Raw genomic sequence first — 26,816 nt, 5'->3', positions numbered from 1 at the left:
CAGTGTATATAATAACGTGAAGGTTTATTTACAGGGGATGTTTAAGGAGCAAACACAGCTCCAAATAGTAGAGTGCAAGTCTTTTCAAGTCATTATTTCCTCTTATCTCTGCCTCTACCTGCTTTTTCTTCACGTAAGACTTTAAGAGGCTTTCTCAGTTCCAGTAACTGTAATGATATTTTTCATTTGCCTCCCGGTAATCTTCCCCCTGCCGTCAGCCGGAGTAGAGCAGAGAAGCCATCAGACTGGAGCAGAGCATGTTAAGGTTGAGATTGTAATCCACTCTTAATATCAAGGGAACATTTAAATGCTAGTGCCAGCAGGCTGTGGATGGCCACGCTGTCTACCATTTTCTAGCCGCCTCCCCAAATGGATAGGAGGAGAGTAGAAGTTAACCCTTTGAGCTCATCCCTTATAGGCTGCTCAGTCTCTTAAGATTTTGAACTGCTGTACAGTTCTGTTTTTCACCTTGTCCTATATCTTCTCCTCAAGGTAGAAACTGTGTTACTTAGGAGAATTTCCTTACCATTTAAAGGTTTTTTTTGGTTTTTTTTTTTAGGGGAGCATTGGTAGGGGGTCGTGGCACCAGTCCTTCCCCTTCTTCAACTATGGGAGTTGGAGTTTGGGGTGCTTAAAACAAAGGTCAGATTGTTGTCTGCGGTTAAGACAAGCTCCCCCTTGACTTAACTCTCCCCTACTCCATCGACACCAGATTGGGCTGGCTCTGGCATCCGTACCCCACTTTCCAAAAGTGTCCAAAATATCCAATGAAGAAAGTAGAAGACAAGGAGATCATGGAAGCTGAAAATCGGGTCCATCCGGGCTTGTCGGGCTAAGAAAGGGAAGAGGTCCTAGGACTTCTTGGGGAAGGGGTATGAAAGACAAGCAAGCATCTTCCCTGGCTTCTCTGGTTGTTCAGCTGGAGCTGGGCAGGCACCCTATAAACTTTCTTGTCTAGGAGCCCGGAAAGGAAAAGATATTTTAAGAGTTCTAAGGTTTAAACAGCTGAAAACATATTCTTCACGACATCTTGGGCTCATTTGGCCCTGTGTATCACTGTCGATGGGAGCAGACAGATTGTGAAAGTGAATTCTGGAGAAGAGTAGCGTTCCATTTTGTTTGATATTTTTTACTAAGTCTTAAATCACGACAGCAGAAGGGTTTTCAGTGGTGGCTGAAACTTTGAATTCTGTACTTCTTCCACCCCCGGAAGAGATCTGATCAAGCCTGCTTTCAGTTTGGATCGACTCCGAGGTTTAATTTTACTCGGTGCCCTAACTGGAGGACATGAATGATAATATCAGTTCTTGGGTATCAGTGATGACCCTATGTCCTGTGGCCCCAGTGCCGTTGAGTTTTGATCCTAAGTGTGGGGCTGATTGTGGTTTGGTTCTGCAGGAGCCCACAGAAACAAATAAGCACGCTTCCTGACGACTGACTTAGAGGAAAACACAACTTGTGAAAGCTGTGAGGAGGAGTGGTTCTTTGCTTCCTTGGAGTGGAAGAGAGTGGAGTCACCTGGCACTTGTGTACAGGCCCAACATGGATTATTTTTACTGCTTGCTCCAAAGTTATTGGTGCAGCTGGACAGTGGTCTCTGTCAGAGAAGGATACCAGATACCTGCCCAGGGCGGGGCAGGTCAGAGGCTAACTCTTTGTGAGTAAGATGCCTTAATGCCAATTCTCAGCATACCCCAATGCAGCAACTGTGGTTTCCCATGCACCCGCCGGGACTAGCTGCTTTTCACCTTAGCTGGCTTTTTGTTTAGCTCTTTGGGTCCTGGTATTAATGTTGCTCTGCTGTCAGAAATGCCACATGGCACTGTGTGTTTGTCCCTGTGCCTTTTCTCATATTATCAGCCTTATCTCCGTCAGGGCTCTCCCACGTCGGGTTTCGGCCTTGTCCCGGCAGAACTTCTTTTAGCCCAGACAGGTATGTGTAAGTTTTTCTTGGTGGTTTTCTTACAAGGTGCATGTTCAATCCCTGAACATTGACTTGAGGTGAGCCACCCAGTGGCCTGCTAACCTACCGTGATCTCTCCCCAACTGCTCTGGGGGTGATTTGAATGCCAATTAGTAGGAGGAAGAGGAGTAGAAGCAGCCACGTCTATTAAGTGTCCACTTGGTGTGGGACTGTACTAGGTGCTGGGGAAGTGCAGAAGAGAGAAGAGACGGTCCCTGCCCACAAGCAACTTGTCTTCTAATGGGGGAGAAAAACAAAAATATCATTCCTTCATTCAATCGTACTTATTAAGCGCTTACTGTGTGCAGAGCACTATACTGAGCTCTTGGGAAAGAACAATACAACAACAGTCAGTGTCAATCTCTACCCACAGTGAGCTCTCGGTCTAGAAGGGGGAGACAGACATGGATAAAAATAAAATTACGGATATATACATAAGTGCTGTGAGGCTGGGGCACGGTGGAAGAGCAAAGGGAGCAAGTTGAGGCGATGCAGAAGGGAGTGGGAGATGATATTTACAACTAACAAGATCAAAATAAATTGAGCAAACTTACATGAGTACTAAGGAAGATGTAAATAAGAAGCAGCATGGCCTAGTGGAAAATACATGGGCCTGGGAGTCAGAGGCCCTGGGTTCTAATCCCAGCTCTGCCATTTAGATGCTGTGTGACCTCGCGCAAGTCACTTAAATTTTCTGTGCCTCAGCTTCCTCAACTGTAAAATGGGGATTCAAAACCTGTACGTTCTACTTAGACTGAGCCCCCTTTGGGAAAGGGACTGTGTCCAACCTGGTTACCTTGTAACTACCTCAGCACTTAGAACAGTGCTTGACATAGAGTAAGTACTTACCAAATGTCATTTGGAAAAACAAAAAAGTGCCAGTGTTGGCTGAGGGGATGAGAGGGCTCGGGGGGATTGGGAAGTCAACCAGGGAAAGCGAGTGGGAGGTGGAAGAGCTGGGATCTCTCTGTCGGGAGAAGGAGGAAGTTTCAAGCTGGGGAAACAGGGTGAGCTCCCGGGTGTCCCCCCAGTGCAGCCCAGAGGGTGACAAAAGTTACCATGTCACCTCGCTCCAGGGAGTCACCGTGAACCCGTAGAAAGGAGTGGACATACCTCACTTGTTCCCGAACCCTGGTCCACAATTTTCTGCCTGAAACTACCGACACAATACTTGGGCAAAGGCCGATTTTTAAAGAGGCCTACCTGCTGAAGGTCAAGGCTTAGAAAAGCCCGCAGTCCTTGAGGTTTTCTTTGATGATGATATCTGTGACTGCGTCAAACACAAATTTGACATTCTGTGTGTCCGTGGCACAAGTCATGTGACTGTAGATCTCCTTGACGTCTTTTCTCATGTTGAGGTCAAGGAACTGGTTCTTGATGTAGTTTCCTGCGTCTTCGTAGGAGTTGTTGCCTGTTTTTGCCAACCAAAACAAAGAGGCGGGGGAACCTGGGAATGAGTGTTCTGTGGGTTGGCCTTCTGTGTCACCTCCGCCCCCTCCCCACCTCTGTCCCTTCCGCTGTCTTGTTCTTCTGTGAAGTCTGGGAGAACCTAGTATTCTCTGGAACTTGGAACTTCTCCCCGCCCTACCTCCACCCCATCTGACCCTCTAGGCCTCTTGGCCATTCTGCTTTTTCACTCAAGCTGAGAGGAAAGGAAGTGCTGTTTCCATTTCTGAGCCTTGAGCTATTTAGCTGTCTTTCATCCTCTAAGAAGAAACCCCTCAACGTGAGGTTTCCACATGACTGTATGTGTGTGGGTCTGAGAAGGCCATTGAGCACAGGAAAAGGTCATTCCTTCTTTTGATGTTGTAGTGCCTGGCCCATTTTCTCTTTTATCTCTATCCTGGTGAAGTTTTGGCTCTGAGACACTCCCTTCTCACTGGAAATGCCCAAGCAGGTCCATCCTTAGGTCTTGGGTTTCAGTGTTCAGCTGGGAAGCAGGTTTCTCTGCAGCTTCATTTTGGTGCCTGTATACCGTCAGTGTCGTGGCTGGCATTCCCTTGGACCGAAACAAACTCTGTGCCCAGACGAAGGAATGAGGGGGGGTGTCCCAGGTTTTGAAAGTGTCTCCTGAAGCCTCAGCCCCAGAGGTGACCCCTTGTTGCCTTGGGTTGAGGCCTCTGGAGAGAAGAGCCCCACTCTCCCACCATCTTACACTGTGAACCCCAGAGGGAATACGGATCATGCCCAAGCTAATTATTTTGGTCTACCCCACCGGTGCTGAGCACAGTGTCTGGCACAGAATAAGCACTTGCTAAATACTATCTCAAAACGGAGAACCGAGGGAGCCCTAGGGAACCCCAATCCAGCCACCACCCTGCTACTGCCCAGCTCCACTCACCGTCGTAGTCTGGGAAGCATATGCTGAGGTGAACTTTCTTAATTTTTTCCTCGAAGAGATCCTTCTTATTGAGAAAGAGCACGATGGATGTGGCGGCAAAGAATTTGTGGTTGCAGATGCTATTGAAGAGATGCAGGGATTCGTGCATACGGTTCTGAGGGGAGAAATATCATTGGACCTGTCAGGATGATACCTTTCATTCATTCAATAGTATTTATTGAGCGCTTACTATGTGCAGAGCACTGTACTAAGCGCTTGGAATGTACAAATCGGCAACAGATACAGTCCCCGCCCTTTGACGGGCTTACAGTCTAATCGGGGGAGACAGACAAGAACGATGGCAATAAAAATACCTTCCACCTCAAGCCCCCGACCCGCTTCCTGCTCTCCTTCCCTTTGGATAGGGCCCAGGGGTTCTTTCAGGAGAGGAACCAGGAGTCCAAGCTTCCACTGCTTGGGCCTCCTGCCCTGGTATCAGTGAATCGTATTTATTGAGCACTTACTGTGTTCAGAGCACCGTACTAAGTGCTTGGGAGAGTACAATATATGAGAGCTGGTAGACGTTCCTTGCCCACAATGAGCTTGCAGTCTAGAGGGGTAATTGAAAAGTGCTTCCCTCTCCCCGGAAGGCTGGGCTCGCTTCCGTAATGCCAGGAGAACAGGGAGGTTCCTGGGCAGGACCTTCTGGCCCAAAGACCCAGTGGTGGGTGATAACCTGTGTGATTGGACAGGGGGGCAGCACCCACTATAACCCCCTTTTCCCTCTGAAGGGCACATTACCAGGCAAGCCCCTGACTACCTACTGGGCCAGCCCCACCCTGCCCCTTCTCACATCTCCTATTCATTCAACAGTATTTATTGAGCGCTTACTATGTGCAGAGCACTGTACTAAGTGCTTGGAATGAACAAGTCGGCAACAGATAGAGACAGTCCCTGCCGTTTGACGGGCTTACAATCTCATATCTTTCTGGGGCCTCAGACCCCAGTGGTAATCCACTTTTGACAAAGAAGGGCCACTTTGCCACAGTAGAGGGAGAAGCCCAGAACAGCCTTAAGCAGGGGCCTCCCCAGCCAACCCCCGCCACCCCAGCTCCATTGTCGACCTGGTCCCTTGGGGTGGGGGAAGAGTTAATGATGATGATGATGGTATTTGTTGAGTGTTTACTATGTACCTGGCATTGTACTAAGCCCTGGGTGAATACAAGCAAATTAGGTTGGGCACAGTCCCTGCCTCACCTGGGCCTCACAGTCTCAATCCCCATTTTACAGATGATGTAACTGAGGCCCAGAGAAGTGAAGTGACTTTTCCAAGGTCACAAAGCAGACAAGAGGTAGAGACAGGATTAGAACCTGTTACCTACTGACTCCCAGGCCCATGTTCTATCCACTATGCCATGGTGCTTCTCGATTATCTGTTATTGATAACCGATTCAGCTTATGGTTATTTTCTGTCTTTACCCTGCTTCCCTTTCTGGCTTGCTCCATTTGGAGAAATGGGGATTGAGACTGTGAGGCCCACATGGGGCAGGGACTGTGTCTAACCCAGTTTGCTTGTATTCACCCCAGTGCTTAGTACAATGCCAGGTGACCCCACAACTCCCAGGTAACCCATGACAGTTGTAGCATTGTGGCATTGTTTCCCCGGGTGGGCTGGAACAGGGAGCTCTGGTGACTGGGTCTTGGCTCCAACTTGGGCTCCCAGAATGCTTTTAGTAATAATAATTATGGAATTACGCACTTACTACATACCAGGGCACTCTACTAAGCACTGAGGTAGATCAATTAATGAATCAGTGGTATTTATTGAGCGCTTATTGCACAGAGCACTGTTCTAAGCACTTGGGAGAGTACAATAGATACAAGATAATCAGGCCAGAGACAGTCCCTGTCTCACATGGGGCTCACACAGTCTGCGACAGAGAAAACGAGCATTGAATTCTGATTATATGGATGAGGAAACTGAGGCACGGAGGAGTTCAGTGACTTGCCGCAGGTCACACAACAAACAAGTGGCAGAGCCAGGATTAGAATCCAGGCCCTGTGAGTTCTGGGCCTTAGCTCTTCCTACCAGGCCACCCGCTGCTTCAGCGTGGCTCAGTGGAAAAGAGCCCGGGCTTGGGAGTCAGAGGTCATGGGTTCGAATGCAGGCTCTGCCACTTGTCAGCTGTGTGACTGTGGGCAAGTCACTTAACTTCTCGGTGCCTCAGTTACCTCATCTGTAAAATGGGGATTAACTGTGAGCCTCACGTGGGACAACCTGATTACCCTGTATCTACCCTAGCGCTTAGAACAGTGCTCTGCACATACTAAGCACTTAACAAATACCAACATTATTATTATTATTATTTTACCTGAATCTCAGCTGGGACGGCAGGACCAAGGGGACCCCCCACCCCGCACAGCCCTGGAGCTGGGGCGATTGCAGCAGGGAGCCCTGGCAGACCCAGTTGCTCTCAAAGAGCAACAGACTCACCCTCATTGCCCTCTTGGGTTCCTTGGGATTGTTGGAATGGAATGCAGTTTCCCCATCCCCAAGGAGAAGCCCGGGACAAGGCTGCCAGGCTCTCTGCAGCCACCTGTAGAGAAGCAGTGTGGCCTAGTGGATAGAGTATGGGCCTGGAAGTCAGGAGAACCTAAGCCCCACAAGGGACTGGGACTGAGTCCAACCCGATTAACTTGTATCTACCCCAGTGCTTAATACAGTTCCTGGCACATAGTAAGTGCTTAACAAATATCACATTATTATTCAATTCAATTAATCATATTTTTTGAATGCTTACTATGTGCAGAGCACTGTACTAAGCACTTGGGATGTATAATTTGGCAATGATAGAGACAATCCATGCCCAACAACGGGCTCACAGTCTAAATGGCGGAGACAGACAACTAAACAAAACAAGTAGTCTGGCGTCAATGTCATCAAGATTAATAAAATCATAGATATATGCACATCATTAAAATAGAGTAATATATAATATATACAAATATGCACAAGTGCTGTGGGGAGGGTAAGGGGGAAGAGGAGAGGGTGGGAGAAGGGGGAATGGGGAGGGGAGGAGGAGCAGAGGGAAAGGGAGGGCTCAGTCTGGGAAGGCTTCCTGGAGAAGGTGAGCTCTCAGTAGGGCTTTGAAGAGGGGAAGAGAGTTTGGTGGATTTGAGGAGGGAGGGCATTCCAGGTCAAGAGTAGGACGTGGGCCAGGTCGATGGTGGGTCAGGGGTGAACGAGGGACCGTGGGGAGATTAGTGGCAGAGGAGCAGAGTGAATGGGGTGGGCTGGAGAAGGAGAGACGGGAGGTGAGGTAGGAGGGGGCTAAGGGATGGAGAGTTTTGAAGCCAAGAGTGAGGGGTTTTGTTTGATGAGAAAGTTGATAGGCAACCACTAGAGGTTTTTGAGGAGGGGAGTGACATGCCCACGGTGTTACCTACGGCACACACGGATTTAGAGGCCCGCTCAGCCTGTCGTGCTGCATGGGACCATATGTGCCACCACCCTCCCTGCTGGGTCAGGTTTCAGCCGCTGCAGAGCCGGGCCTCACTCCCTTCCCCACTAGGAGCCGGGCCCCACCTGCTGGTTTCCCTGCCGTGGTTCTCCTGGCATCAGACGGACCTCGGTCAGAACCGCTCTGGGGGAGGTGCGGGCAATGGGGCGGTTTGGGTGCCCCACAAGAAGACAGGTGAGCTGGGTTTCTCACTCTCGGCTCCTCCGCTTCCACTGACGGAAACTGGGGCGGTGGCTCTGGGCATCTGTACTCTTCTCCCTCCCTATTCCCCCACCCGCTCCTCTCTCAACCTTTTATTCCTTGAATATAATCTGGGATACTGTTGGAGTAGGTGAGATTGGAAGTTGCATTACACTGGGGTTTAGCCAGCTTTCTTGCTGGCTGCTTTTTTTTTTTCCTGCAAGAACGTCAACTCTTAACCCTCCTAGAGGATGGAGGAAGAGGCAGGGATAAATCCAGGCACCCATCCAAGCAGAGACTGGAGGCGGCACAGGCCCTGGTTTTGTAGCCAGGAACGCAGCCTGGGCCCTTGGGACCAAGAGTGGAGTTAAGAGGGCCTGAACAGGGAATGTGTCCACTAATTCTGTTGTACTTCCACTTCCAAGCACTTAGCACATTGTTCTGAGCATAGAAAGCATTCAGTAAATTCCACTGATCGACTGAAGGAGCCACTGTTGTGAATGGACTAGAAAGGGGAAGGAAAGGGGAGTCGGATCCTCAGCTGCTGAGGACAGAAATCGGCTGCGAATCATGGACAAACTGGATATTCCATTGGTGGATAGGAAAAACAGGCCGGGGGGGCACAAGCCCAGGTCCCCCAGGAGCTAGAAGGCCAAGGCCAGGGGCTCCCATACCACTTCGTCGTCCTCCACCAGCACCATGTCATAGGCGCTCAGAGCTCCGCAGAAGATGATGCAGGTCACCCCCTCGAAGCAGTGGATCCATTTCTTGCGCTCGGATCTCTGACCTCCCACATCAAACATCCTGGGGGTGGGTAGCAGCTGATCAGGTAGGGGCAGGGTTGGGGTGGGCCACACGCTTACCCCTCTGCAATCGAGCCTGCCCCAGGAGTGCAGCTACCTCTGGGGAAGAGCGTGGAACACCCTAGGCTAGGTTAGGGAGAGGGAAACCAGCAAGATCAGGGTTGGTTCTCTTGGGTGGGGCCGGGACTTTTTGGGGCAGTCATGGAGAAATGCTGAGGGGGCCTCAGAGCCTGGAGCTTCACAGCCTGAAGCCGAGGTGAAACACGGGTCGCCAGGGACAGGGTGAGCCCACTTTCTTTCTCTGGAAGATCTAATGGGGGGCAAATGGGAACCAAACCGACAGCTGGTTTTGGTAGAGGAAGGTTGATGGGATGGAAATTCGAGGAGTGAGGTGACAATTTGGTGCAGACTCTGGGGTTCAGGATGAGGAGGAGGAGGCGAGGAACCTGGTAGCTGCTCTCACCGGAAGTTCAGGTCTTTGACGGAGAATTTGGTCTCGATGATGCCGGTGGTCTTGACCCGGGATCGCAGCACATCCTGCTCGTTGGGGAGGTATTCGGGTGCTGTGATGCGGTCCAGCTGGTTCAGGTAGCTGGGGGAGGGAGGAGAAGGGGGACACCAGCCAGAGAAGGGAAGAAGGCAGGAGGAACCCTGGCCCTTTCCACCTCCCGGATTCTTTCCAGGGTTCTTGAGGCAGGTAGGATTTAGATGCTCAAAATTGTCTCAGGTACGGCCAGCAGAGTGATGACGGGGCACGAGAGGAGAGGGGAAGGCACCGGCTCGCAGGATTGATTGAGTGCTGTGGCTTCACTGGGGGTGGGCAGAGAACTGTGCCCGTCTCATTCAGGCACTTTGGACCGTGCCAAGAGCCCAGGCTTTCCTCCGAAGCCATAGCTTGTTCAGTAATATCAAGTTGCTCAGCGCCCCTGGAGGTGGGCCTGACATCTCTAGTATTAATGGTGTTTATTGAGTACCGTACTGAGGGCCGAGCAGTATGCTGAGTGTTTGGGGAGTACAGCATAAGACTTTGGAAAACACCAGCCCCTTCCCTGCTCTGATGCCAGGGCTGGGTTCAGGGAGTAACCACACGTCCACTTACCAGTGGCTCGGACCCTGCCGGGCTGAGGGTCATCCCGGGACTAGAGGAGGGTCTGGAAACAGATGCAGAGCAAGGACTTGGAGAGGAAAAGGGAAGCTGGTAGTCCTGAGGGCCAGGAACCCAGCTCCATCTTTCTACCTGGAATTCCTTAGCTCTTCATTTCTGCCAGACCACTGCTCTTCCCACCTTCAAAGCCCTTCTGGAGGACTATTTCCTCCAGGAGGCCTTCCTGATTAATCTCTCACTCCCCCCACTCACAACTCCACTTCAGCACTTTTTAATGGTATTTGTTAAGCACTTACTCTTTGCCAAGCACTGTACTAAGCACTGGGGTTGACATAAGATAATCAGGTGGGGCACAACCCCTGCCTGACATAATAATAATTGATAATAATAATTATGGTATTTACTAAGCTCTTACTATGGGCCAAGCACTGTTCTAAGTGCTGGGATAGATACAAGGTAATCAGGTTGTCCCACGTGGGGCTTAAGGTCTTAATCCCCATTTGAAAGATGAGGTAACTGAGGCACAGAGAAATTAAGTGGCTTGCCCAAGGTCACACAGCAGACAAGTGGTAGAGCAGGGATTAGAACTCACATCCCCTGACTCCCAAGCCCTGCTCTGGCCACTAAGCCACTCTGCTTCATGGACCGTGGACATGGAGCTCACTATCTTAAATTGGAGGGAGAACAGGTACTGAAGCACTTCTAAGCACTTGGGTACTCACCCCCGCACCCCATTATACTTACATAGTAGAAGTAATAATATTTAAGTGCTTACAGTGTGTGGAGCATTGCTAAGTGCTAGGAAAGAATACTCGGGTGGGAATTTGACATTATACCTGTTCCTCAGGGAGCTCATTCTATTTGCTTCCTCCTACATGGGATTGATTTTTAGTGTCCGTCTTCCCGCTAAATTGCAAACTCCTTGAGGTCAGGAATCATGTCTAACTCTACTGTACTCTCCCAAGTGCTTAGGCCAGTGTTCAACACGCAGTAGGTGCTCAGTGAATACTATTGATTGAAATGTCACGGTCCTAGTGGTGGTGGTGGTCGGGGGGTGGGCAGGGGCTGACTCTGGTCCAAGGAACGTCCTGCGGTGGGAGGGGGGGTGTGTCTGATTCCTCCTGGAGCCACCCAGCTCCCCCAGTCCTCCCCGACTCCCCCAGTGAAGCCCATCCCAGGCACTCACTAGGAAGCAGAATCGTTGAGCTGATATTCAGCCGCCCGGTCGAAACAGGCCTGCACCCCTGCGTCCTTCCAGAGTTTCTTAATCACGTCCACCAGCTCAGGGGGCATCGTGCCCTCCTCGATGGAATCTGCCAGGTTGTTGAGCTGCCTCCCATCGTCCTGCAGAGAAAAGACCTTGTGGGCGGGAGAGCCGGGGTAGGGGGGCCTCCCAACTGCTCAGGGACGGGAGAATCGGGCAAGGCTCGGCATGATCCAGGGGAACCTCGTGCGCGATACCACCTTCCCCTGGGAGCCGGTACAAACCACTCGTCCCAGATCTGCGTAGTCGATGCCCAGGGTGGACATGGCACGGATGATGGCTAGGATGGACTGCAACACGTTGCCGTAGATGACGGACTTGAACTCCAGACATTCCTCCTGCGTGTAGCCGTCCTGGTGGATGATCCTAGGGGGTGGAGGGGGGGTGAAGGAGCCGCCGACCTCAGACCCACCCATGCCACGCCCGAGCCTCAGGCCCGCTGACAGTGGGAGCAGATGGTGGCTAATGGGGTGCCCAGGGATCTAGAGGAAATAAAGGATGCTTCAGCACCTTTTTGGAGATGGGGAGCAAACACCCCATTGTCCCTAGAATTCTCCTGGAATGGGAGAGAGGGTCCCAGAGAGATGGCAGGTTCTTCCTGATCCCTCCCTTTCCACTGGCCTTAGATGCACACCTGGGTTGGGGCTTGGGTTTGTGGATACTGGGTTGGGGCTGAGGGGGTGAAAGTGGGGTGATGCTAAGGTCATCACATTGGGTTCAGTGATGGAATACCTTGTGGTGGTTTGGTGCTGGGAGGGACCCCCATAATGACAGAGGCTAGGGGGTTTGCGGAAGACATTGGGGCAGTCCAGAGGGCTTCTGCCCCTACTCACTTCATCTGTTTGACGATCGTGCTCTTCCCTGACTCCCCAGCACCTGTGGGAGAGAGTGGTTTTCTTCAGCCTCCCAGGGAAGGGGCCTGGCCTTGCACTGAGTAGACTGCAGGCCTGGGACAAGGGGAATAGGGACCGTGGTGGGGGTGGGGAGAGGGGAACTAGAAAAGAAGATGGGGGAGAGGATAGAAGAACTTGGCCAGCTTGGGGGGATAGACTGGAAGAGGGAGTGGGAAGGCCCCATCTCAAAGACTGTTAGCTCGATATGGGTAGGGAATGTCTGGTTTTTGTTGTATTGTACTCTCTCAAGCGCTTAGTACAGTGCTCTGCACAGAGTAAGCGCTCCATAAATACGATTGAATGAATATGAACGAGATAGAATAGCCATCAGTCCTGCAAGTAGGGGCAGTGGCCTGGAGCTGAGCCCCTTTGGAACAGGAAAGTACTCTTCTCCCCCTCCACATGTCCCCACATCAGTTTCCTTTGTGAAGTCAACAGGAATCCTTCCCCACTCTTCTCTATTCCTGCTCCTAAGGCAGCCACCCTGCTCCACAACCCAGCTTGTGGGTCTGACACCCCCCATTCCACCCTTAACACCCACCACTGCGGAACTGAGGGGATTAGGGCCAGGAAGAGCTGAAGGCCTGGGCCCAAGCAGCAGACCCCACAGCCCCAGGCCGGCTCTCCTTCTCATTTTCTTCATGTCCTCTGAATCCCGGATTTCTACTCAGCCCTGGGCTCTTGGCCCCAGGGCCCTCTGCCTGGGCCCGAGCACCTGGGCCCAGCTTCCCCTGCCTGGGACCAGCAATCTAGAAAAGCATAAGTTGCTGAGGGAGGGGGGAGTTGTTGGGAACCTCTAAAGCTACTTATCTTGAAAGAGGAAGAAAGCTGCTTAGACTTAAGATTTTATCCCCTTGTTCCCAGGGGCCTGGCCTTCTTTCTTCCCTCCCACCTCCACCTTCCCTAACCCTTCAACAAGACCCTGGGGGAGACCGGGACTGAGATGGCCCCCTTAAGGTGCCGGTGGTGACCAGCACCTGGGAGAGAGCTTGTCAGTTGTGGTGGGCCCTGCCCATTCTGCAGCCCGGGCCTGAACATCCCTGACTCCTTCCTTCTTTCTATTCCTCTCCAACCTTCTTGAGTGGGTGGTCTACACCCACTACCTCCATTTCCTCTCCTCCAATTTTCTCCATGATCCTTTCCAGTCTGGCTTCGGCCCCCTTCATCTCCATCCTACTACTTCTCCTTTACTTTTCAGCTGCCTTCGACACTGGGGAGCTCCCCCTGGAACGTTTTCTAACTTTAGCTTCACTAATACTGTCCTCTCCTGATTCTCTACATGTCTCTCTGGCCACTCCTTCTCAGTCTCTTTCATGGTCTCATCTTCTGCCTCTCACCCTCAAACTGTGGGAGTTCTTCATTCAATCATATTTACTGAGCTCTTACTGTGTACAGAGCACTGGGCAGATCACAGAGAAAGTACATTACAGCAAATAGAGACAATCCCTGCCCAAAGTAAGGTCGGACACTCTAGAAGTGGGGAGACAGACATCGTACAAACAGGCATCAATATAAATAAATAAAATTATAGATCTACATATATACATAAGTGCTGGGGGGCGAAGAGAGTGTGGGAAGAGCAAAGGGAGTGAGTCAGGGTGACGCGGGAGGGAGTGGGAGCTGAGAAAAGTGGGACAGTCTGGGAAGGCCTCTTGGAGGCGGTGCGCCTTCAGTTGGGCTTTGAAATGGGGGAAAGTGATTGTCGGGCGGATCTCTATTCACATCCACTGGCTTGGAGAACTCATTCACTCACATGGCTTCAACAACCGTCTATGCAGACGATTCCCAAACCTACCTCTCCAGGCCTGATCTCTCTTCTCTGCAGTCTCAAATTTCCTCCTGCCTTTAGGACATCTCTACATGGGATGTCCTGCCCACACCTCCAACTAACATATCCAAAACAGATCTCATCTTCCAACACAAATCCTGTCCTCCCCCCCTGACTTTCCTATTACTGTACAACAGATATCGTCATCTCTCCTGTCTCACAAGCCCATAACATTGGCATTATTCTCAACTCACCTCTCTCTCTTTCTCAACCCACATATCAGTGTCACCAAATCCTGCCAGTTAAACCTTCACAACGTCGCTAATAACCTCCTTTCCTCTCCATCCATACTGTTATCCTATCCTATCTTAACTATGCATCAGACTTCTTGCTGACCTCTGGGCCTCCTGTCGATCCCCACTCCATTCCACATTGCACTCTGCTGCCCAAATCATTCTCTTAAAAAACATTCTATGTCACCCTCTCCTCACGAGCCTCCAGTAGTTGTCCATCCACTTCTGCATCAAGCAGAAAGTCTCACCATTGGCTTTAAAAAACTCAGTTTGCCCCATCCTACCTTAACTTTCCTCACTGATTCTTAGTACAACCCAGTCTTCACACTTCATTCTAACACGCCTACTTACTCTACCTTTATCTCATCTCGCTAACTGCCAACCTCTTGCTCATGTCCTTCCTCTATCCTGGGACTTCCCCACCTCCCTCCTTCATATTCAACAGCCACCACTCTCCCCCACCTTCAAAGTATTATTAAATCGCATTTCCTCCAAGATGCCTTCCCCAACTGAACCGTCATTTTCCCCCTACTCCTTTTCCTTCTGTCTTGCCCGTGAACTTGATTATATTTCCCTTTAAGCACTTGATATTCATCCCACCCTTGGCCCCAGAGCAGTTATCGCACATATATGTAACTTTTTTAACATCTGTCTCCCTCTCTTAGACTGTAAACTTCTTGTGGATAGACAATGTGTCTACCAACTCTGTACTCTCCCAAGTGTTTAATATAATGCTCTATACATAGCAAATGCTCAGTAAACACCACTGAATGATTGATTGGGCTGCCACTGATAGTCTTCAACCCCAGGGACCACCCCCAAGGCTTGCCTATTCCAGGGTCCCCCCCAGTCTCGGCCTCACTCCTACCTGTCTTGAGCTCTCCCTCCTGCCCATATGTTGGGTTGGACTTGACTTTCCTGCCTTTGCCCCTCTCCTTTCCCCCTCATCTCTGGCACCAGCAGATTCCACAGACCCCACAGAATCCCACAGCACTTATTACATATCTGCAATTCATATTAATGTCTGTCTCCCCCGCCCTCCGCCCATCCAGACCTAAGCTCATTGTGGTCAGGGAATGTCTGTTTATTGTTGTATTATACTCTCCCATGCACTTAGTACAGTGCTCTGTAACACAGTAAGCACTCTATAAATACAATTGAATGAATGAATAAATTGTCTTAGGGGCTCTCCTGGGTCCAGTGCCAGTATCCGCTTAGAAAGTCATCAAGCTAACGAGCATCCATCTGGCAGGATTTAGAGGTGGGGCTGGGGCAAATCCAGCAGATATGGTGTCCGGCGGCCCACACTTACCTCTCCCTTCGAATATCTGCCCACCCCATCTCCTCTGCCAGCCAACGTTTGGAGCTTCAAGTACGGCAACCATTCTCTCTCCATCTTCCACCCTCCTAAGGGTGGTCTCTTTTCCCAAGGCCTCAGGCTGGGCAGATGGAACCCAAGTAGCCTATGCCCAGAGTTAAAGAAAAAGATGCACCCTGTTCTCACAAGAAGTAGAGAGGGTACTCTTGGCCCTTACGTCCAGGAAGGAAGTGGGCATTGCCCTGCCCTTCTTCCCTGCCTATGACAGCCTGATTCATTGTAGTCCTGGGGAGTAGGAGATGTGGCCTAGGTTGGGGTGACTGGCTCTGGGGGTGGTCTAGGATGGCCTGTGAGTCCTCCCAACTGGTACCTTCCCACCCACTACCTCAGGAAAACTGAGGATGCAACTTCTCCCTACATTGCTCATTGACCCACTGATTCCTGCCTGGACTCCCCCGCCCGCGGCTCTGAGGCCTCCAACCCCACTGCCTGACTCACCCAGCAGCAGTAGCTTGACGGTCTTGGCCTCCTTGTCGGCATCCTCCTGCAGCTTCTTCTCCCAGCTCCTTGGACCTCTTGGCCACGCTCCTTGTCTTCTGCACTGGCTCACTCCCATTGCACCTACTGCCTCCCCCTCCCCCTCGTATCTTCCAGGGCTTGCCCCACTAAGAGCTCCCCCTCCAAGGAAGTGGGGAGAGGTGTAGAGAGACATACACAGACACGCTGAGGGAAGTGAGAAGTGGCTCGGCCCCCGGGGTCTGGGACCGAGCCAGGGAGAGGAAAGTGGATAACTTTCTTCTTTCCCACACTCCCTGATGTCCCCACTGTACACCAGCTCTCTTCCCCAAGAACCTGAGACTTTTCTATCTCCACATGTGACCGGCAAATCCACTTATGGGCCCAAGACGACAAATGGCAAAGACCGGAAACAAATAGGGCTGGGGGGAGGAGGATAATTACATAATCTGGGGCCTTGCTGGACCTCCCGATTGTCAGGTCCAGGGCTGAAGATGTGGGAGACACAGAGCAGAGAGGGTGCTTGAAAACCTCCCTCTTCTCTCCCCAACTGGCCTTCCCTGGCCATTCATTTCATTCAATAGCATTTATTGCAGCACTTACTATGTGCAGAGCACTGTACTAAGCGCTTGGAACGTACAGTTCGGGCAACAGATAGAGACTATCGCTGCCCAGAGACGGGCTCACAGTCTAAACGGGGGAGACAAGCAGCAAAACAAAGCAGAACAAAACAAAAGCCATTTGAAAAGGACTGGGTTAGGGTGGAGGGGAAAGAGGGCAGTGGCTAAGGAGTTGGGGCTTCAGCCCAGGAGAGTTGAGGGCCCCAGGGTTGGAGTGAGAGTACCAGATTGAACACAGGTGGTGCCAGAGGGGTCGGTGGGAGGAGGACCCCCTCATGAGGTTTATGGAATTAAAACTGGAATTGCCTACTTGCCCACACTTCTGTGGTCTCTCACCAAGTCCACTCCCTAATCTGGCCTCAACAGCATGTGTAGTGGAAAGTCATAGGACCCAGGTTCCAATCCTGGCTCTGCCACTTGTCTGCTGCAGGACCTTGGACCTGTCACCTGACCTCTATGTCTCAATTTCCTCATTTGTAAAATGGAGATTAAATTTCTATTCTCCTTCCCTCTTAGTGGGACAGGGTCTGTATCTGATCTGATTGTACTGTATCAAACCCATTGCCTCAGAACATAGCGCTCAACAAATAGAACACGGACCTGGTAGTCAGGACCTGGGTTCTAATTCCAGCTCCAGTACTTGCCTGCTGTGACACCTTAGGTAAGTCACTTCACTTCTCTGTGCCTCAGTTACCTCATCTGTAAAATGGGGACTAAGACTGTGAGCCCCATGTGAGACACAGACTGTGTCCAACCTGATTACTTTATATCAGTGCTTACAACAGTGCCTGGCACATAGTAAGCGTGTAACAAATATCACAAGCTAAAAAAACCGACTGATTGGAACTTGAAAGGTTATCTGGTCCAGCCCTCTGCCTCCAGGCGAGGGAATACCACAGCTTCGAGACCGATTTTATAGTTCTCCCAAGTGGGTGATTTCATACCCACCTCTGGCAGCCCGGAAGTCTAATGAAACACTCCCTGCAGTTTAAAACCATTTCCTGGTTTCCTTTGTGGTCACAGAAAACAACTGATCAACCAACCTCTTAACCCTAAAGAAACTTCAAAACAGTTAACAGTGTGGCCTAGTGGAAGAACATGGTCCTGGGAGTCAGAGGACCTGGGCCTCTGCTCCTCACCCCCTAACTGTGTAGGGTCCTCCAAGATCAGTTCTGGGTCCCCTTAATAATGTTGGTATTTGTTAAGTGCTTACTATGTGCAGAGCACTGTTCTAAGCGCTGGGGTAGATACAGGGTAATCAGGTTGTCCCACGTGAGGCTCTATTCTCCATCTACAGCCTCCCCCTTGAAGAACTCATTTGCTCACATGGCTTCGACTACCACTTCTCTGCGGATGATACCCAAATCTACATCTCCAGCCCTCATCTCTTTCCCTCTCTGCAGTCTCACCTTTCCTCTTGCCTTCAATCCATCTCTATTCAGATGTCCTCCTTCACCTCAAACTTACACGTGTAAAACGGAGCAAACCGTCTTCCACCAACCCTGTCCTCCCACTGACTTTCCCATCACTAATGGGCACCACCCCTAGTTCCCGTTCACAGGTCATAACCTTGGTGTTATCCTTGACTCCCTCTCTCATCAATCCACGTATTCAATCCATCACTAAATCCTGTCAGTTCCACCTTCACAACATCACTAAAATCCGCTTTCCTCCCCTATCCAAACTGCTACATGGCATTCAACACTTTTCGATCCGCCTTGATTGTTGTATCAGCCTCTTGCTGACTCCCAGCCTCCTGTGCTTCCCCACTTCAAGTCCTACTTCACTAGCTGCCCGGTATCATCTTCTACAAAACGGTTCAGGCCACGTTTCCCCTCTCCTCAAGATTCTCCAGTGGTTGCCCATTCACCTCCACCTCAAACAGAAACTCCTCACCATTGGCTTTATAGCTCTCAATCACCTTTCCCACTCCTACCTCACTTCACTACTCTCCTACTACACCCCAGCCCGCACACTTCACTCCTAATAATAATAAAGTTGGTATTTGTTAAGCGCTTACTATGTGCCGAGCACTGTTCTAAGCGCTGGGGTAGACATAGGGGAATCAGGTTGTCCCACGTGGGCTCACAGTCTTAATCCCCATTTTACAGATGAGGGAACTGAGGCACAGAGAAGTGAAGTGACTTGCCACAGTCACACAGCCGACAAGTGGCAGAGCTGGGATTCGAACTCATGAGCCCTGACTCCAAAGCCCGTGCTCTTTCCAATTAGCCACGCTGCTTCTCAAAGACACAAGGGAATCAGGTTGTCCCACGTGGGGCTCACAGTCTTAATCCCCATTTTACAGATGAGTTAACTGAGGCACCGAGAATTAAGTGACTTGCCAAAGTCACACAGCTGACAAAATGGCCGAGCCGGATTTGAACCCATGACCTCTGACTCCAAAGCCGTGCTCTTTCCACTGAGCACGCTGCTCCTCCTAATGCTAACCTCCTCACTGTACCTTCGATCTCGTCTATCTCACTGCTGACCTCGCACCCACATTCTGTCTCTGGCCTGGACTGCCCTTCCTCCTCAAATTCAACAGACGATTCTCTCCCCGACTTCAAGCCTTACTGAAGGCACATCTCCTCTGAGGCCTTCCCTAACTAAACCCTGCTTTTCTCCCTTTATTCATCCCCACTCCCAGCCCCACAGCACTTATGTACATATCTGTAATTTATTATTTATATCAGCATCTGTCTCCCCCTTTAGACAGAAGCTCGTTGTGGGCACAGAATGGTCTGTATTTTGTTATACTCTCCAAGTGCCAGTACAGTGCTCTGCACACAGTAAGTTGCTCAATAAATATGATTGACTGATGTACCTGCTGGGTGACCTTGGGCAAGGCATTTTCTCTGTGCCTCATTCCTCCAAACTGTAAAATAGGGGTCAGTATCTGTTCTCCTTCCTACTTAGACTGTGAGCCCATGTGGACTGAATTATCTTGTATATCCCAGTGCTTAGTAACAGTGCTTGCCATAGAGTAAGCACTTAACAAGATATCACAATTATTATTATTTCTTGACTTCCTGGGGAGAAGCTCAGGTAAGACAATCTGAAATAGGGAGCCAATACCTGCTCTCTAGGCTGTAAGCTCATTTTCGGGCAGGGAAGATGTCTACGAACTCTGTTACACTCTACTCTCCCAAGTGATTAGTACCGTTTTCTGCACACAGTAAGGGTTCAATAAATATGATTTGATCAAATGGAATGATTGCTCTCCCTCCCCTGACCCTTAGATTGTAAGCCCCGATGAGGGACAAGACTATGTGTCTCCCCCTATCTAGACTGTAAGCTTGTTGTGGGCAGGGAATGTGTCTATTTATTTTAGTTTTGTAATCTCCCAAGTGCTTAGTATAGTGTTCTGGCACGCACTAAGCCCTCTATAAATGTGATTGAATGGACAGTGTCCAACCTCATTATTTGTATCTACCCCAGCACTTAATACAGAGCTTGGCACACAGTAAGTACTTAACAAATAATGTCAATATTGGCATGGCATTCTAATTAGTATCCCAGTTGTAGAGGAGGTCGGGTAAGTAGATGTTTTATGCAGAGGAGAGCTGGGTTCTGAATAAGGAGTTTGTAACAGATGTGTGTGTTTGGGGAGTTTGGTGGGCTGGGATGGAATGTGGGTTGGGAGGGGATGGGAATGAGAAGGCAGAGAAAATAGAATATCTGTGCAGGCCTCTTACTCTCCATCTCCTTCTATTTTCCCTCCCTGTTGCTGCTCAGCAGGGCACAGTGGAAAGAGCGCAGGGCCAGCGCTCTAATCATGGCCCCAACACTAATCTGCTATGTGACTTTGGGTAAAAGTCACTTCATTTCTCCGGGGCTCACTTTCCTCACCTGTGTAATGGGGATGAAATACCCGTTCCCCCTCCTACTTAGACTGTGAGCCCCATGAGGGACAGGGACTGTGTCCAACCTGATTAATTTTTATCTACCCCAGCACTCGGAACACTATTATTATTATTATTATTGCTGGTCCTCTGGGGCAGTGCCGTGATTGGGGGACTGAGAGCTACTTTTCCGGCTGAGTCCTGACTTATATTCCATGTCTTACAACCAAGCTGTCACCTCGTCTCTCTGCATCCCCTGGGGTCTGTGAGCTATAATCTTATTTATTTATATTAATGTCTGTCTCCCCCTTTAGCTTAGTACAGTGCTTTGCACACAATCAGTGCTCAATAAATACTATTGGCTGGTTGTGGGAGGGGGGCCATGATGGGGATTCCTTCATTCATTCAATCGCATTTATTGAGCACTTACTATGTGCAGAGCACTGTACTAAGCACTTGGGAAAGTACAATACAGCAATAAATAGTTAGGGAAGGTCTCAGAGGAGATGTGCCTTCAGTAAGACGTTGAAGTGGGGAAGAGTAGTCTGTCGAACTGTCAGTAGTTATTATAGTATAAGTAGAAGGGAGAACAGGGATTGAATCCACATTTTACAGATGAGGAAACTGAGCCACAGAGGAGTGAAGTGACTTGTCCAAAGTCACACAGCAAGCAAGTGGCTGATCTAGGATTAGAACCCAGATCTTCTGACACTCAGGCCTGTGCTCTTTCCACTAGTTCAGGCTCCTCCTCTGTTTGGAAAGTTACAAGTCAAGGTGGTAATTTAAAACTAGGAAGACGGTCAATCGATTGATGGAGTCCACCATCAAGCAAAGGACAGGGTGTCTTCTCTAGCCAGTCCCACCCACTCTGACACCTGTTCTTCCTATCCTTATGCTAAGCATTGTGCTAAGTGTTGGAATAGATAAAAGAAAATTAGATTGAATACAATGCCAGAGGGGGAGAGCAGGTATTTTACTCCCACTTCATTCATTCATTCAATAGTATTTATTGAGTGCTTATTATGAGCAGAGCACTGTACTAAGTGCTTGGAATGTACAATTTGGCAACAGATAGAGACAATCCCTTCCCAATGACGGGCTCACAGTCTAATGGGGGAGCCAGATGGACAAAAACAAGACAAAATAATCACGATAAATAGAATCAAGGGGATGTACACTTCATTAGCAAAAAAATAGGGTAATAAAATATATACAAATGAGCACAGTGCTGAGGGGTGGGGGTGGTGGAGGGGGAGGAGCAGAGGGAAAGGGGAGCAGAAAGGGAGCAGAGGGAAAAGAGGTAGCTCAGTCTGGGAAGGTCTATAGATCAATCAATCATATTTATTGAGCGCTTACTATGGTCAGAGCACTATACTAAGCAACTAGGAGAGTACAATATAGCAGAATTGGTAGACACATTACCTTCCCATAAGGATCAGATGATAGGTGAAATGAGAAAACTGAGGCACAGAAGTTAAGTGACACGACCAAGATCATGCAGCACACAAGTGGAAGATCCAGGACTAGAACTCGGGTCTCCTGACTCTCAGACACATACTTTCTCCACTAGGCCACACTACCTCCAGCGATTTGGGGACAGGGGTGTGAGCTAGGTGGATCTGCAAGAAGCGAGCATGAATCCCTGGAGACTCTAAACTTGGCATGGGCAGGGAACGTTTCTACCAACTCTGTTATAGTTTACTCTCCCAAGTGCTTAGTACAGTGCTTTGCACACAGTAAGCACTCAATAAATGCCACTGATTGGTTGAAGTGCAGTAAGCAACGTGGCTTAGTGGAAAGAGCATGGATTTGGGAGTTAGAGGTTGTGGGTTCTAATCCTGCCTCTGCCACTTGTCTGCTGTGTGACCTTGGGCAAGTCACTTCACTTCCTCTGTTTCTCAGTTACCTCATCTGTAAAATGGGGATTAAAAGTGTGAGCCCCACGTGGGATAACCTGATTACCCTGTATCTACCCCAGTGCTTAGAACAGTGCTTGGCACATAATAAGTGCTTAACTAAGACCATAGTTATTATTATTATTATTGGATAGAGCACAGGCTGGGTTTTAATCCCGGCTCCACCCCTTGTCTGTTGTGTGACCTTGGTCAAGTCCCTTAGCTTCTCTTTCAGTTAACTCATCTGAAAAATGAGGATTAAGATTGTGAACCCCTCAGCACTATGCTCATTTGTATAAATTATTACCCTATTATATATTATTTGTATATATTATTTATTACCCTATTTATTTGTTAATGAGGTGCACATCCCTTGATTCTATTTATCTTGATGATGTTGTCTTGTTTTTGTTTTGCTCTGTTTTGCTTTGCTGTCCATCCCCCCGTTTAGACTGTGAGCCCATTGTGGGGCAGGGATGGTCTCTATCTGTTGCCGAATTGGATGTTCCAAGTGCTGAGTCCAGTGCTCTGCACATAGTAAGCGCTCAATAAATACTATTGAATGAATGAATGAATGAATGAATGAACAGTGCTTTGCACATAGTAAGCGCTTAAATGCCAGTATTATTATTATTGAGAAGCAGCGTGGCTCAGTGGAAAGAGCCTGGGCTTGGGAGTCAGAGGTCGTGGGTTCTAATCCCGACTGCGCCACTTGTCAGTTGTGTGACTTTGGTCAAATCACTTGCCTTTCTCGCGCCTCAGTTCCCTCATCTGTTGAAATGGGGATTCAGACTGTGAGCCCAAGTGGGACAACCTGGATTACCCTGTATCTCCCCCAGCGCTTAGAACAGTGCCCGACACATAGAAAGCGCTTAACAAATACCACATTATTATTATTAAATACCACACCAAAAAAAAAGTGTAGTCCAGGAAAGGTTGGAGCCTTGCCTGCCGCTCCCTATCTCCAAACCCGCAGAGAAGAGCAAGATGGCAGGGTGGCAGGGTGGCAGGATGGCAGGGTGGCAGGGTGGCAGGGCCGTGGTGTCGGTAGCGACGGTCGCTCCTCAGATAGCCCACGGGAGGAGCTGCCGGATGGCGCTTCGGCCGGAGCCTCGTCCGAATCCGTCTCCGCCGGGCCCACGCAGGGCTCATCTAGGATGACTTAGCATTGCTGTCCTCCTCACTAGTGTCCGAAAAGCCCATCGCAAACCATCTCGCCTCTCCTCAATCTCCAGGGCCTCCCCGTCTCTGCTTTTATAAAAGCACCCACCTCTGACTTCGTCAATCTGGCTCCTTCATCTCCCACTACTCTGTATTCACGCTGTTTACCTTTGCCAAGCCAACTTAGAGTTCCTGTCCAATGTGGGGCTCACAGTCTCAATCCCCATTTTACAGATGAGGTCACTGAGGCCCCGTGGGGTGACTCGTCCAAGGTCACACAGCAGGCCGGCGGCAGAGCTGGGATTAGAACCCCTGACCTTCTGATCCCAGGCCACTGCTCTATCCACTATCCCATGCTGCCGAATAACTGCTTTAGCTCCCACCCTAGCCCTGGGTGGCGGGCGGAAGGGCACGGGGCTCTCTATTTTACAGATTTTGCTCATGGCCATATAGCTGATCGGTGGCAGAGCAGTGACGGGGCCCGGTGTCCGTGACCTCCCACTTCAGGGTCCCAGATGGCACTACTTTCTTCCTCTGTCAATCAATCAAACAATGGTATTTACTGAGTGCTGACTGTTGGCTGAGCGCTGCACAGTGCCCTTGGGAAAATACAAATGAATAGAACTGGTGGGCACTAACCCTGCCCACGGGGAGCTTACAGCCTACGTTATGAGAAGCAGCGTGGCTCAGTGGAAAGAGCCCGGACTTGGGAGTCAGAGGTTGTGGGTTCTAATCCCAGCTCTGCCCTTTGTCAGCTGTGTGACACTGAGCAAGTCACTTCACTTCTCTGTGCCTCAGTGACCTCATCTGTAAAACGGGGATGAAGACTGTGAGCCTCACGTGGGACAACCTGATTACTTTGTATCTCCCTCAGTGCTTAGAACAGTGCTTGGCACATAGTAAGCTATTAACAAATGCCATCATTATTTTTATTACTTTTCACTCTTCAAGGCTTAGGCCAGGGCCTTTCAGATCACAGTCAGGCGGAGCGGGCCCTGTTGAGTGGCTTCTCAGGCATCTGCTGAGAACGGCGAAGCGAGACAGGAACAGAATGAGCCTTCGTCTAAAACACTCTTAATGCAGAAACAGCTTTTCATTCATTCATTCATTCATTCATTCATTCATTCATATTTATTGAGCGCTTACTATGTGCAGAGCACTGTACTTGGAATGTACAATTCGCCAACAGAGACAATCCCTGTCCAACAACGGGCTCAAATTCTAAACAGGGGAGACAGACAACAAAACAACCCAAAGCAGAACAGTGGAGGCCCCGGTGTAGGGAGCAGGGATTCGGACCTGCGGCTCAGTTGAAAGAGCCCGGGCTTAGGATTCAGAGGTCATGGGTTCTAATCCTGGCTCCGCCACCTGTCAGCTGTGTGACTTTGGGCAAGTGACTTCACTTCTCGGTGCCTCAGTGACCTCATCTGGAAAAGGGCGATGAAGACTGTGAGCCCCACGTGGGACCGCCTGATGACCTTGCATCTGCCCCAGCGTTTAGAACAGTGCTCGGCACATAGTCAGCACTTAACAAATGCCAACATGATTATTAATGTTAATGTTGGTATTTGTTAAGCGCTTACTATGTGCCGAGCACTGTTCTAAGCGCTGGGGTAGACACAGGTGAATCAGGTTGTCCCACGTGGGGCTCACAGTCTTAATCCCCATATTTACAGATGAGGGAACTGAGGCACAGAGAAGTTAAGTGACTTGCCCACAGTCACACAGCCGACAGGTGGCAGAGCTGGGATTCGAACTCACGAGCCCTGACTTCAAAGCCCGTGCTCTTTCCACTGAGCCACGCTGCTTCTGATTATTAGAGAAGCAGCGTGGCTCAGTGGAAAGAGCCCGGGCTTAGGAGTCAGAGATCATGGGTTCGAATCCCACACCTGCCACTTGCCAGCTGTGTGGACTGTGGGCAAGTCACTTCACTTCCCTGTGCCTCAGTTACTCATCTGTAAAATGGGGATTAATTGTGAGCCTCCCGTGGGACAACCTGATGACCCTGTATTTACACCAGGTGCTTAGAACAGTGCTCTGCAAATAGTAAGTGCTTACAAATACCCAACATTTATTTTTATTATTATTATATTGGGAGTGGAGGAGACCCGACAATGAGACCCCCCCCCCGGATTAGACTGTGAGCTGGTCATTGGGCAGGGATTGTCTCTGTGTGCCGAACTTACCCATTCAAGCGCTTAGTAACAGTGCTGTGCACATAGTAAGCGCTCAATAGATATGGGGAAGCAGTGTGCTCAGTGGAAAGAGCCCGGGCTTGGAAGTCAGAGGTCTGAGTTCGAATCCCAGATCTGCCACTTGTCAGCTGGGTGAGTGTGGGCAAGTCACTTAACTTCTCTGTGCCTCAGTGACCTCATCTGTAAAATGGGGATGAAGACTGTGAGCATCGCGTGGGACAACCTGATTCCCCTGTGTCTACCCCAGCACTTAGAACAGTGCTCTGCACATAGTAAGCACTTAACAAATACCAAGATTATTATTATGACTATTACTATTGAATGCGATTAGATTGTAAGGCCATCACTGGGCAGGGATGGTCTCTCTCTGTTGCCGAATTGTCCATTCCAAGCGCTTAGTACAGTGCTCTGCACATAGTAAGCGCTCAATAAATACTACTGAATGCGATTAGACTGTGAGCCTGTCCCTGGGCAGTGATGGTCTCTCTCTGTTGCCGAATTGTCCATTCCAAGCGCTGAGTCCAGTGCTCTGCACATAGTAAGCGCTCAATAAGTACTATTGAATGAATGAATGATTGTCTCTGTTGCCGAATCGTCCATTCCAAGCGCTCAGGCCAGTGCTCTACACATAGTAAGCGCTCAATAAGTGCTATTGAATGAATGAATAATTGTCTCTATCTGTTGCCGAATCGTCCATTCCAAGAGCTCAGTCCAGTGCTCTGCACATAGTAAGCGCTCAATAAGTACTATTGAATGAATGAATGGACGAATGAATGAATGCGGCCCTTGAGGCCGCTCCTGAAGGGGAGGAGGGGGAGTGGGCGGGGCTACACCGGATTGGACTGCGGACGGGGACGGGCCCGATTGGACGGGGCCTGGAGAGTGGGCGGGGCCCGAGCGGGCAGTGGGCGGGGCTACGCCCGATTGGTCTGCGGCCGGACTCAGGTCCGATTGGTCGGGGCCCGGAGGGTGGGCGGAGCCAGGGCGGGGAGTGGGCGGGGCTACGCCGGATCGGCCCGCGGACGGAGACGGGCCCGATTGGCCGGGGCCTGGAGGGTGGGCGGGGCCAGGCCGGGGCCACACCGGATTGGTCCGCGGCCGAAGCGGGTGACCGGGTGGGCGTGGCGGGGCCTGGCGCGCGCGCGGGGCCTCCCGG

At 50.2% G+C, this 26,816-nt stretch overlaps 1 protein-coding gene across 1 annotated transcript; it reads right to left on the bottom strand.

Moving 5' to 3' along the window:
• GNAT2 (G protein subunit alpha transducin 2) lies at window positions 1–23,507 on the bottom strand. Its single transcript, XM_029069672.2, is given in 11 exon segments — window positions 1–2,200; window positions 3,167–3,374; window positions 4,305–4,458; window positions 8,659–8,788; window positions 9,251–9,379; window positions 11,079–11,236; window positions 11,381–11,522; window positions 11,990–12,032; window positions 15,927–15,987; window positions 15,989–16,029; window positions 23,489–23,507. Coding segments are annotated over 10 exon segments (1,068 nt in total). The 3' UTR covers window positions 1–2,200; window positions 3,167–3,183.
• Window positions 23,508–26,816: the final 3,309 nt, after the last annotated feature.

The sequence above is a fragment of the Ornithorhynchus anatinus genome, chromosome 7, assembly GCF_004115215.2.
Source record: "Ornithorhynchus anatinus isolate Pmale09 chromosome 7, mOrnAna1.pri.v4, whole genome shotgun sequence".
NCBI lineage: Eukaryota > Metazoa > Chordata > Mammalia > Monotremata > Ornithorhynchidae > Ornithorhynchus > Ornithorhynchus anatinus.
Note: the sequence above shows the minus strand (reverse complement) of the source record. Positions and strands in the feature narration are given on the sequence as shown.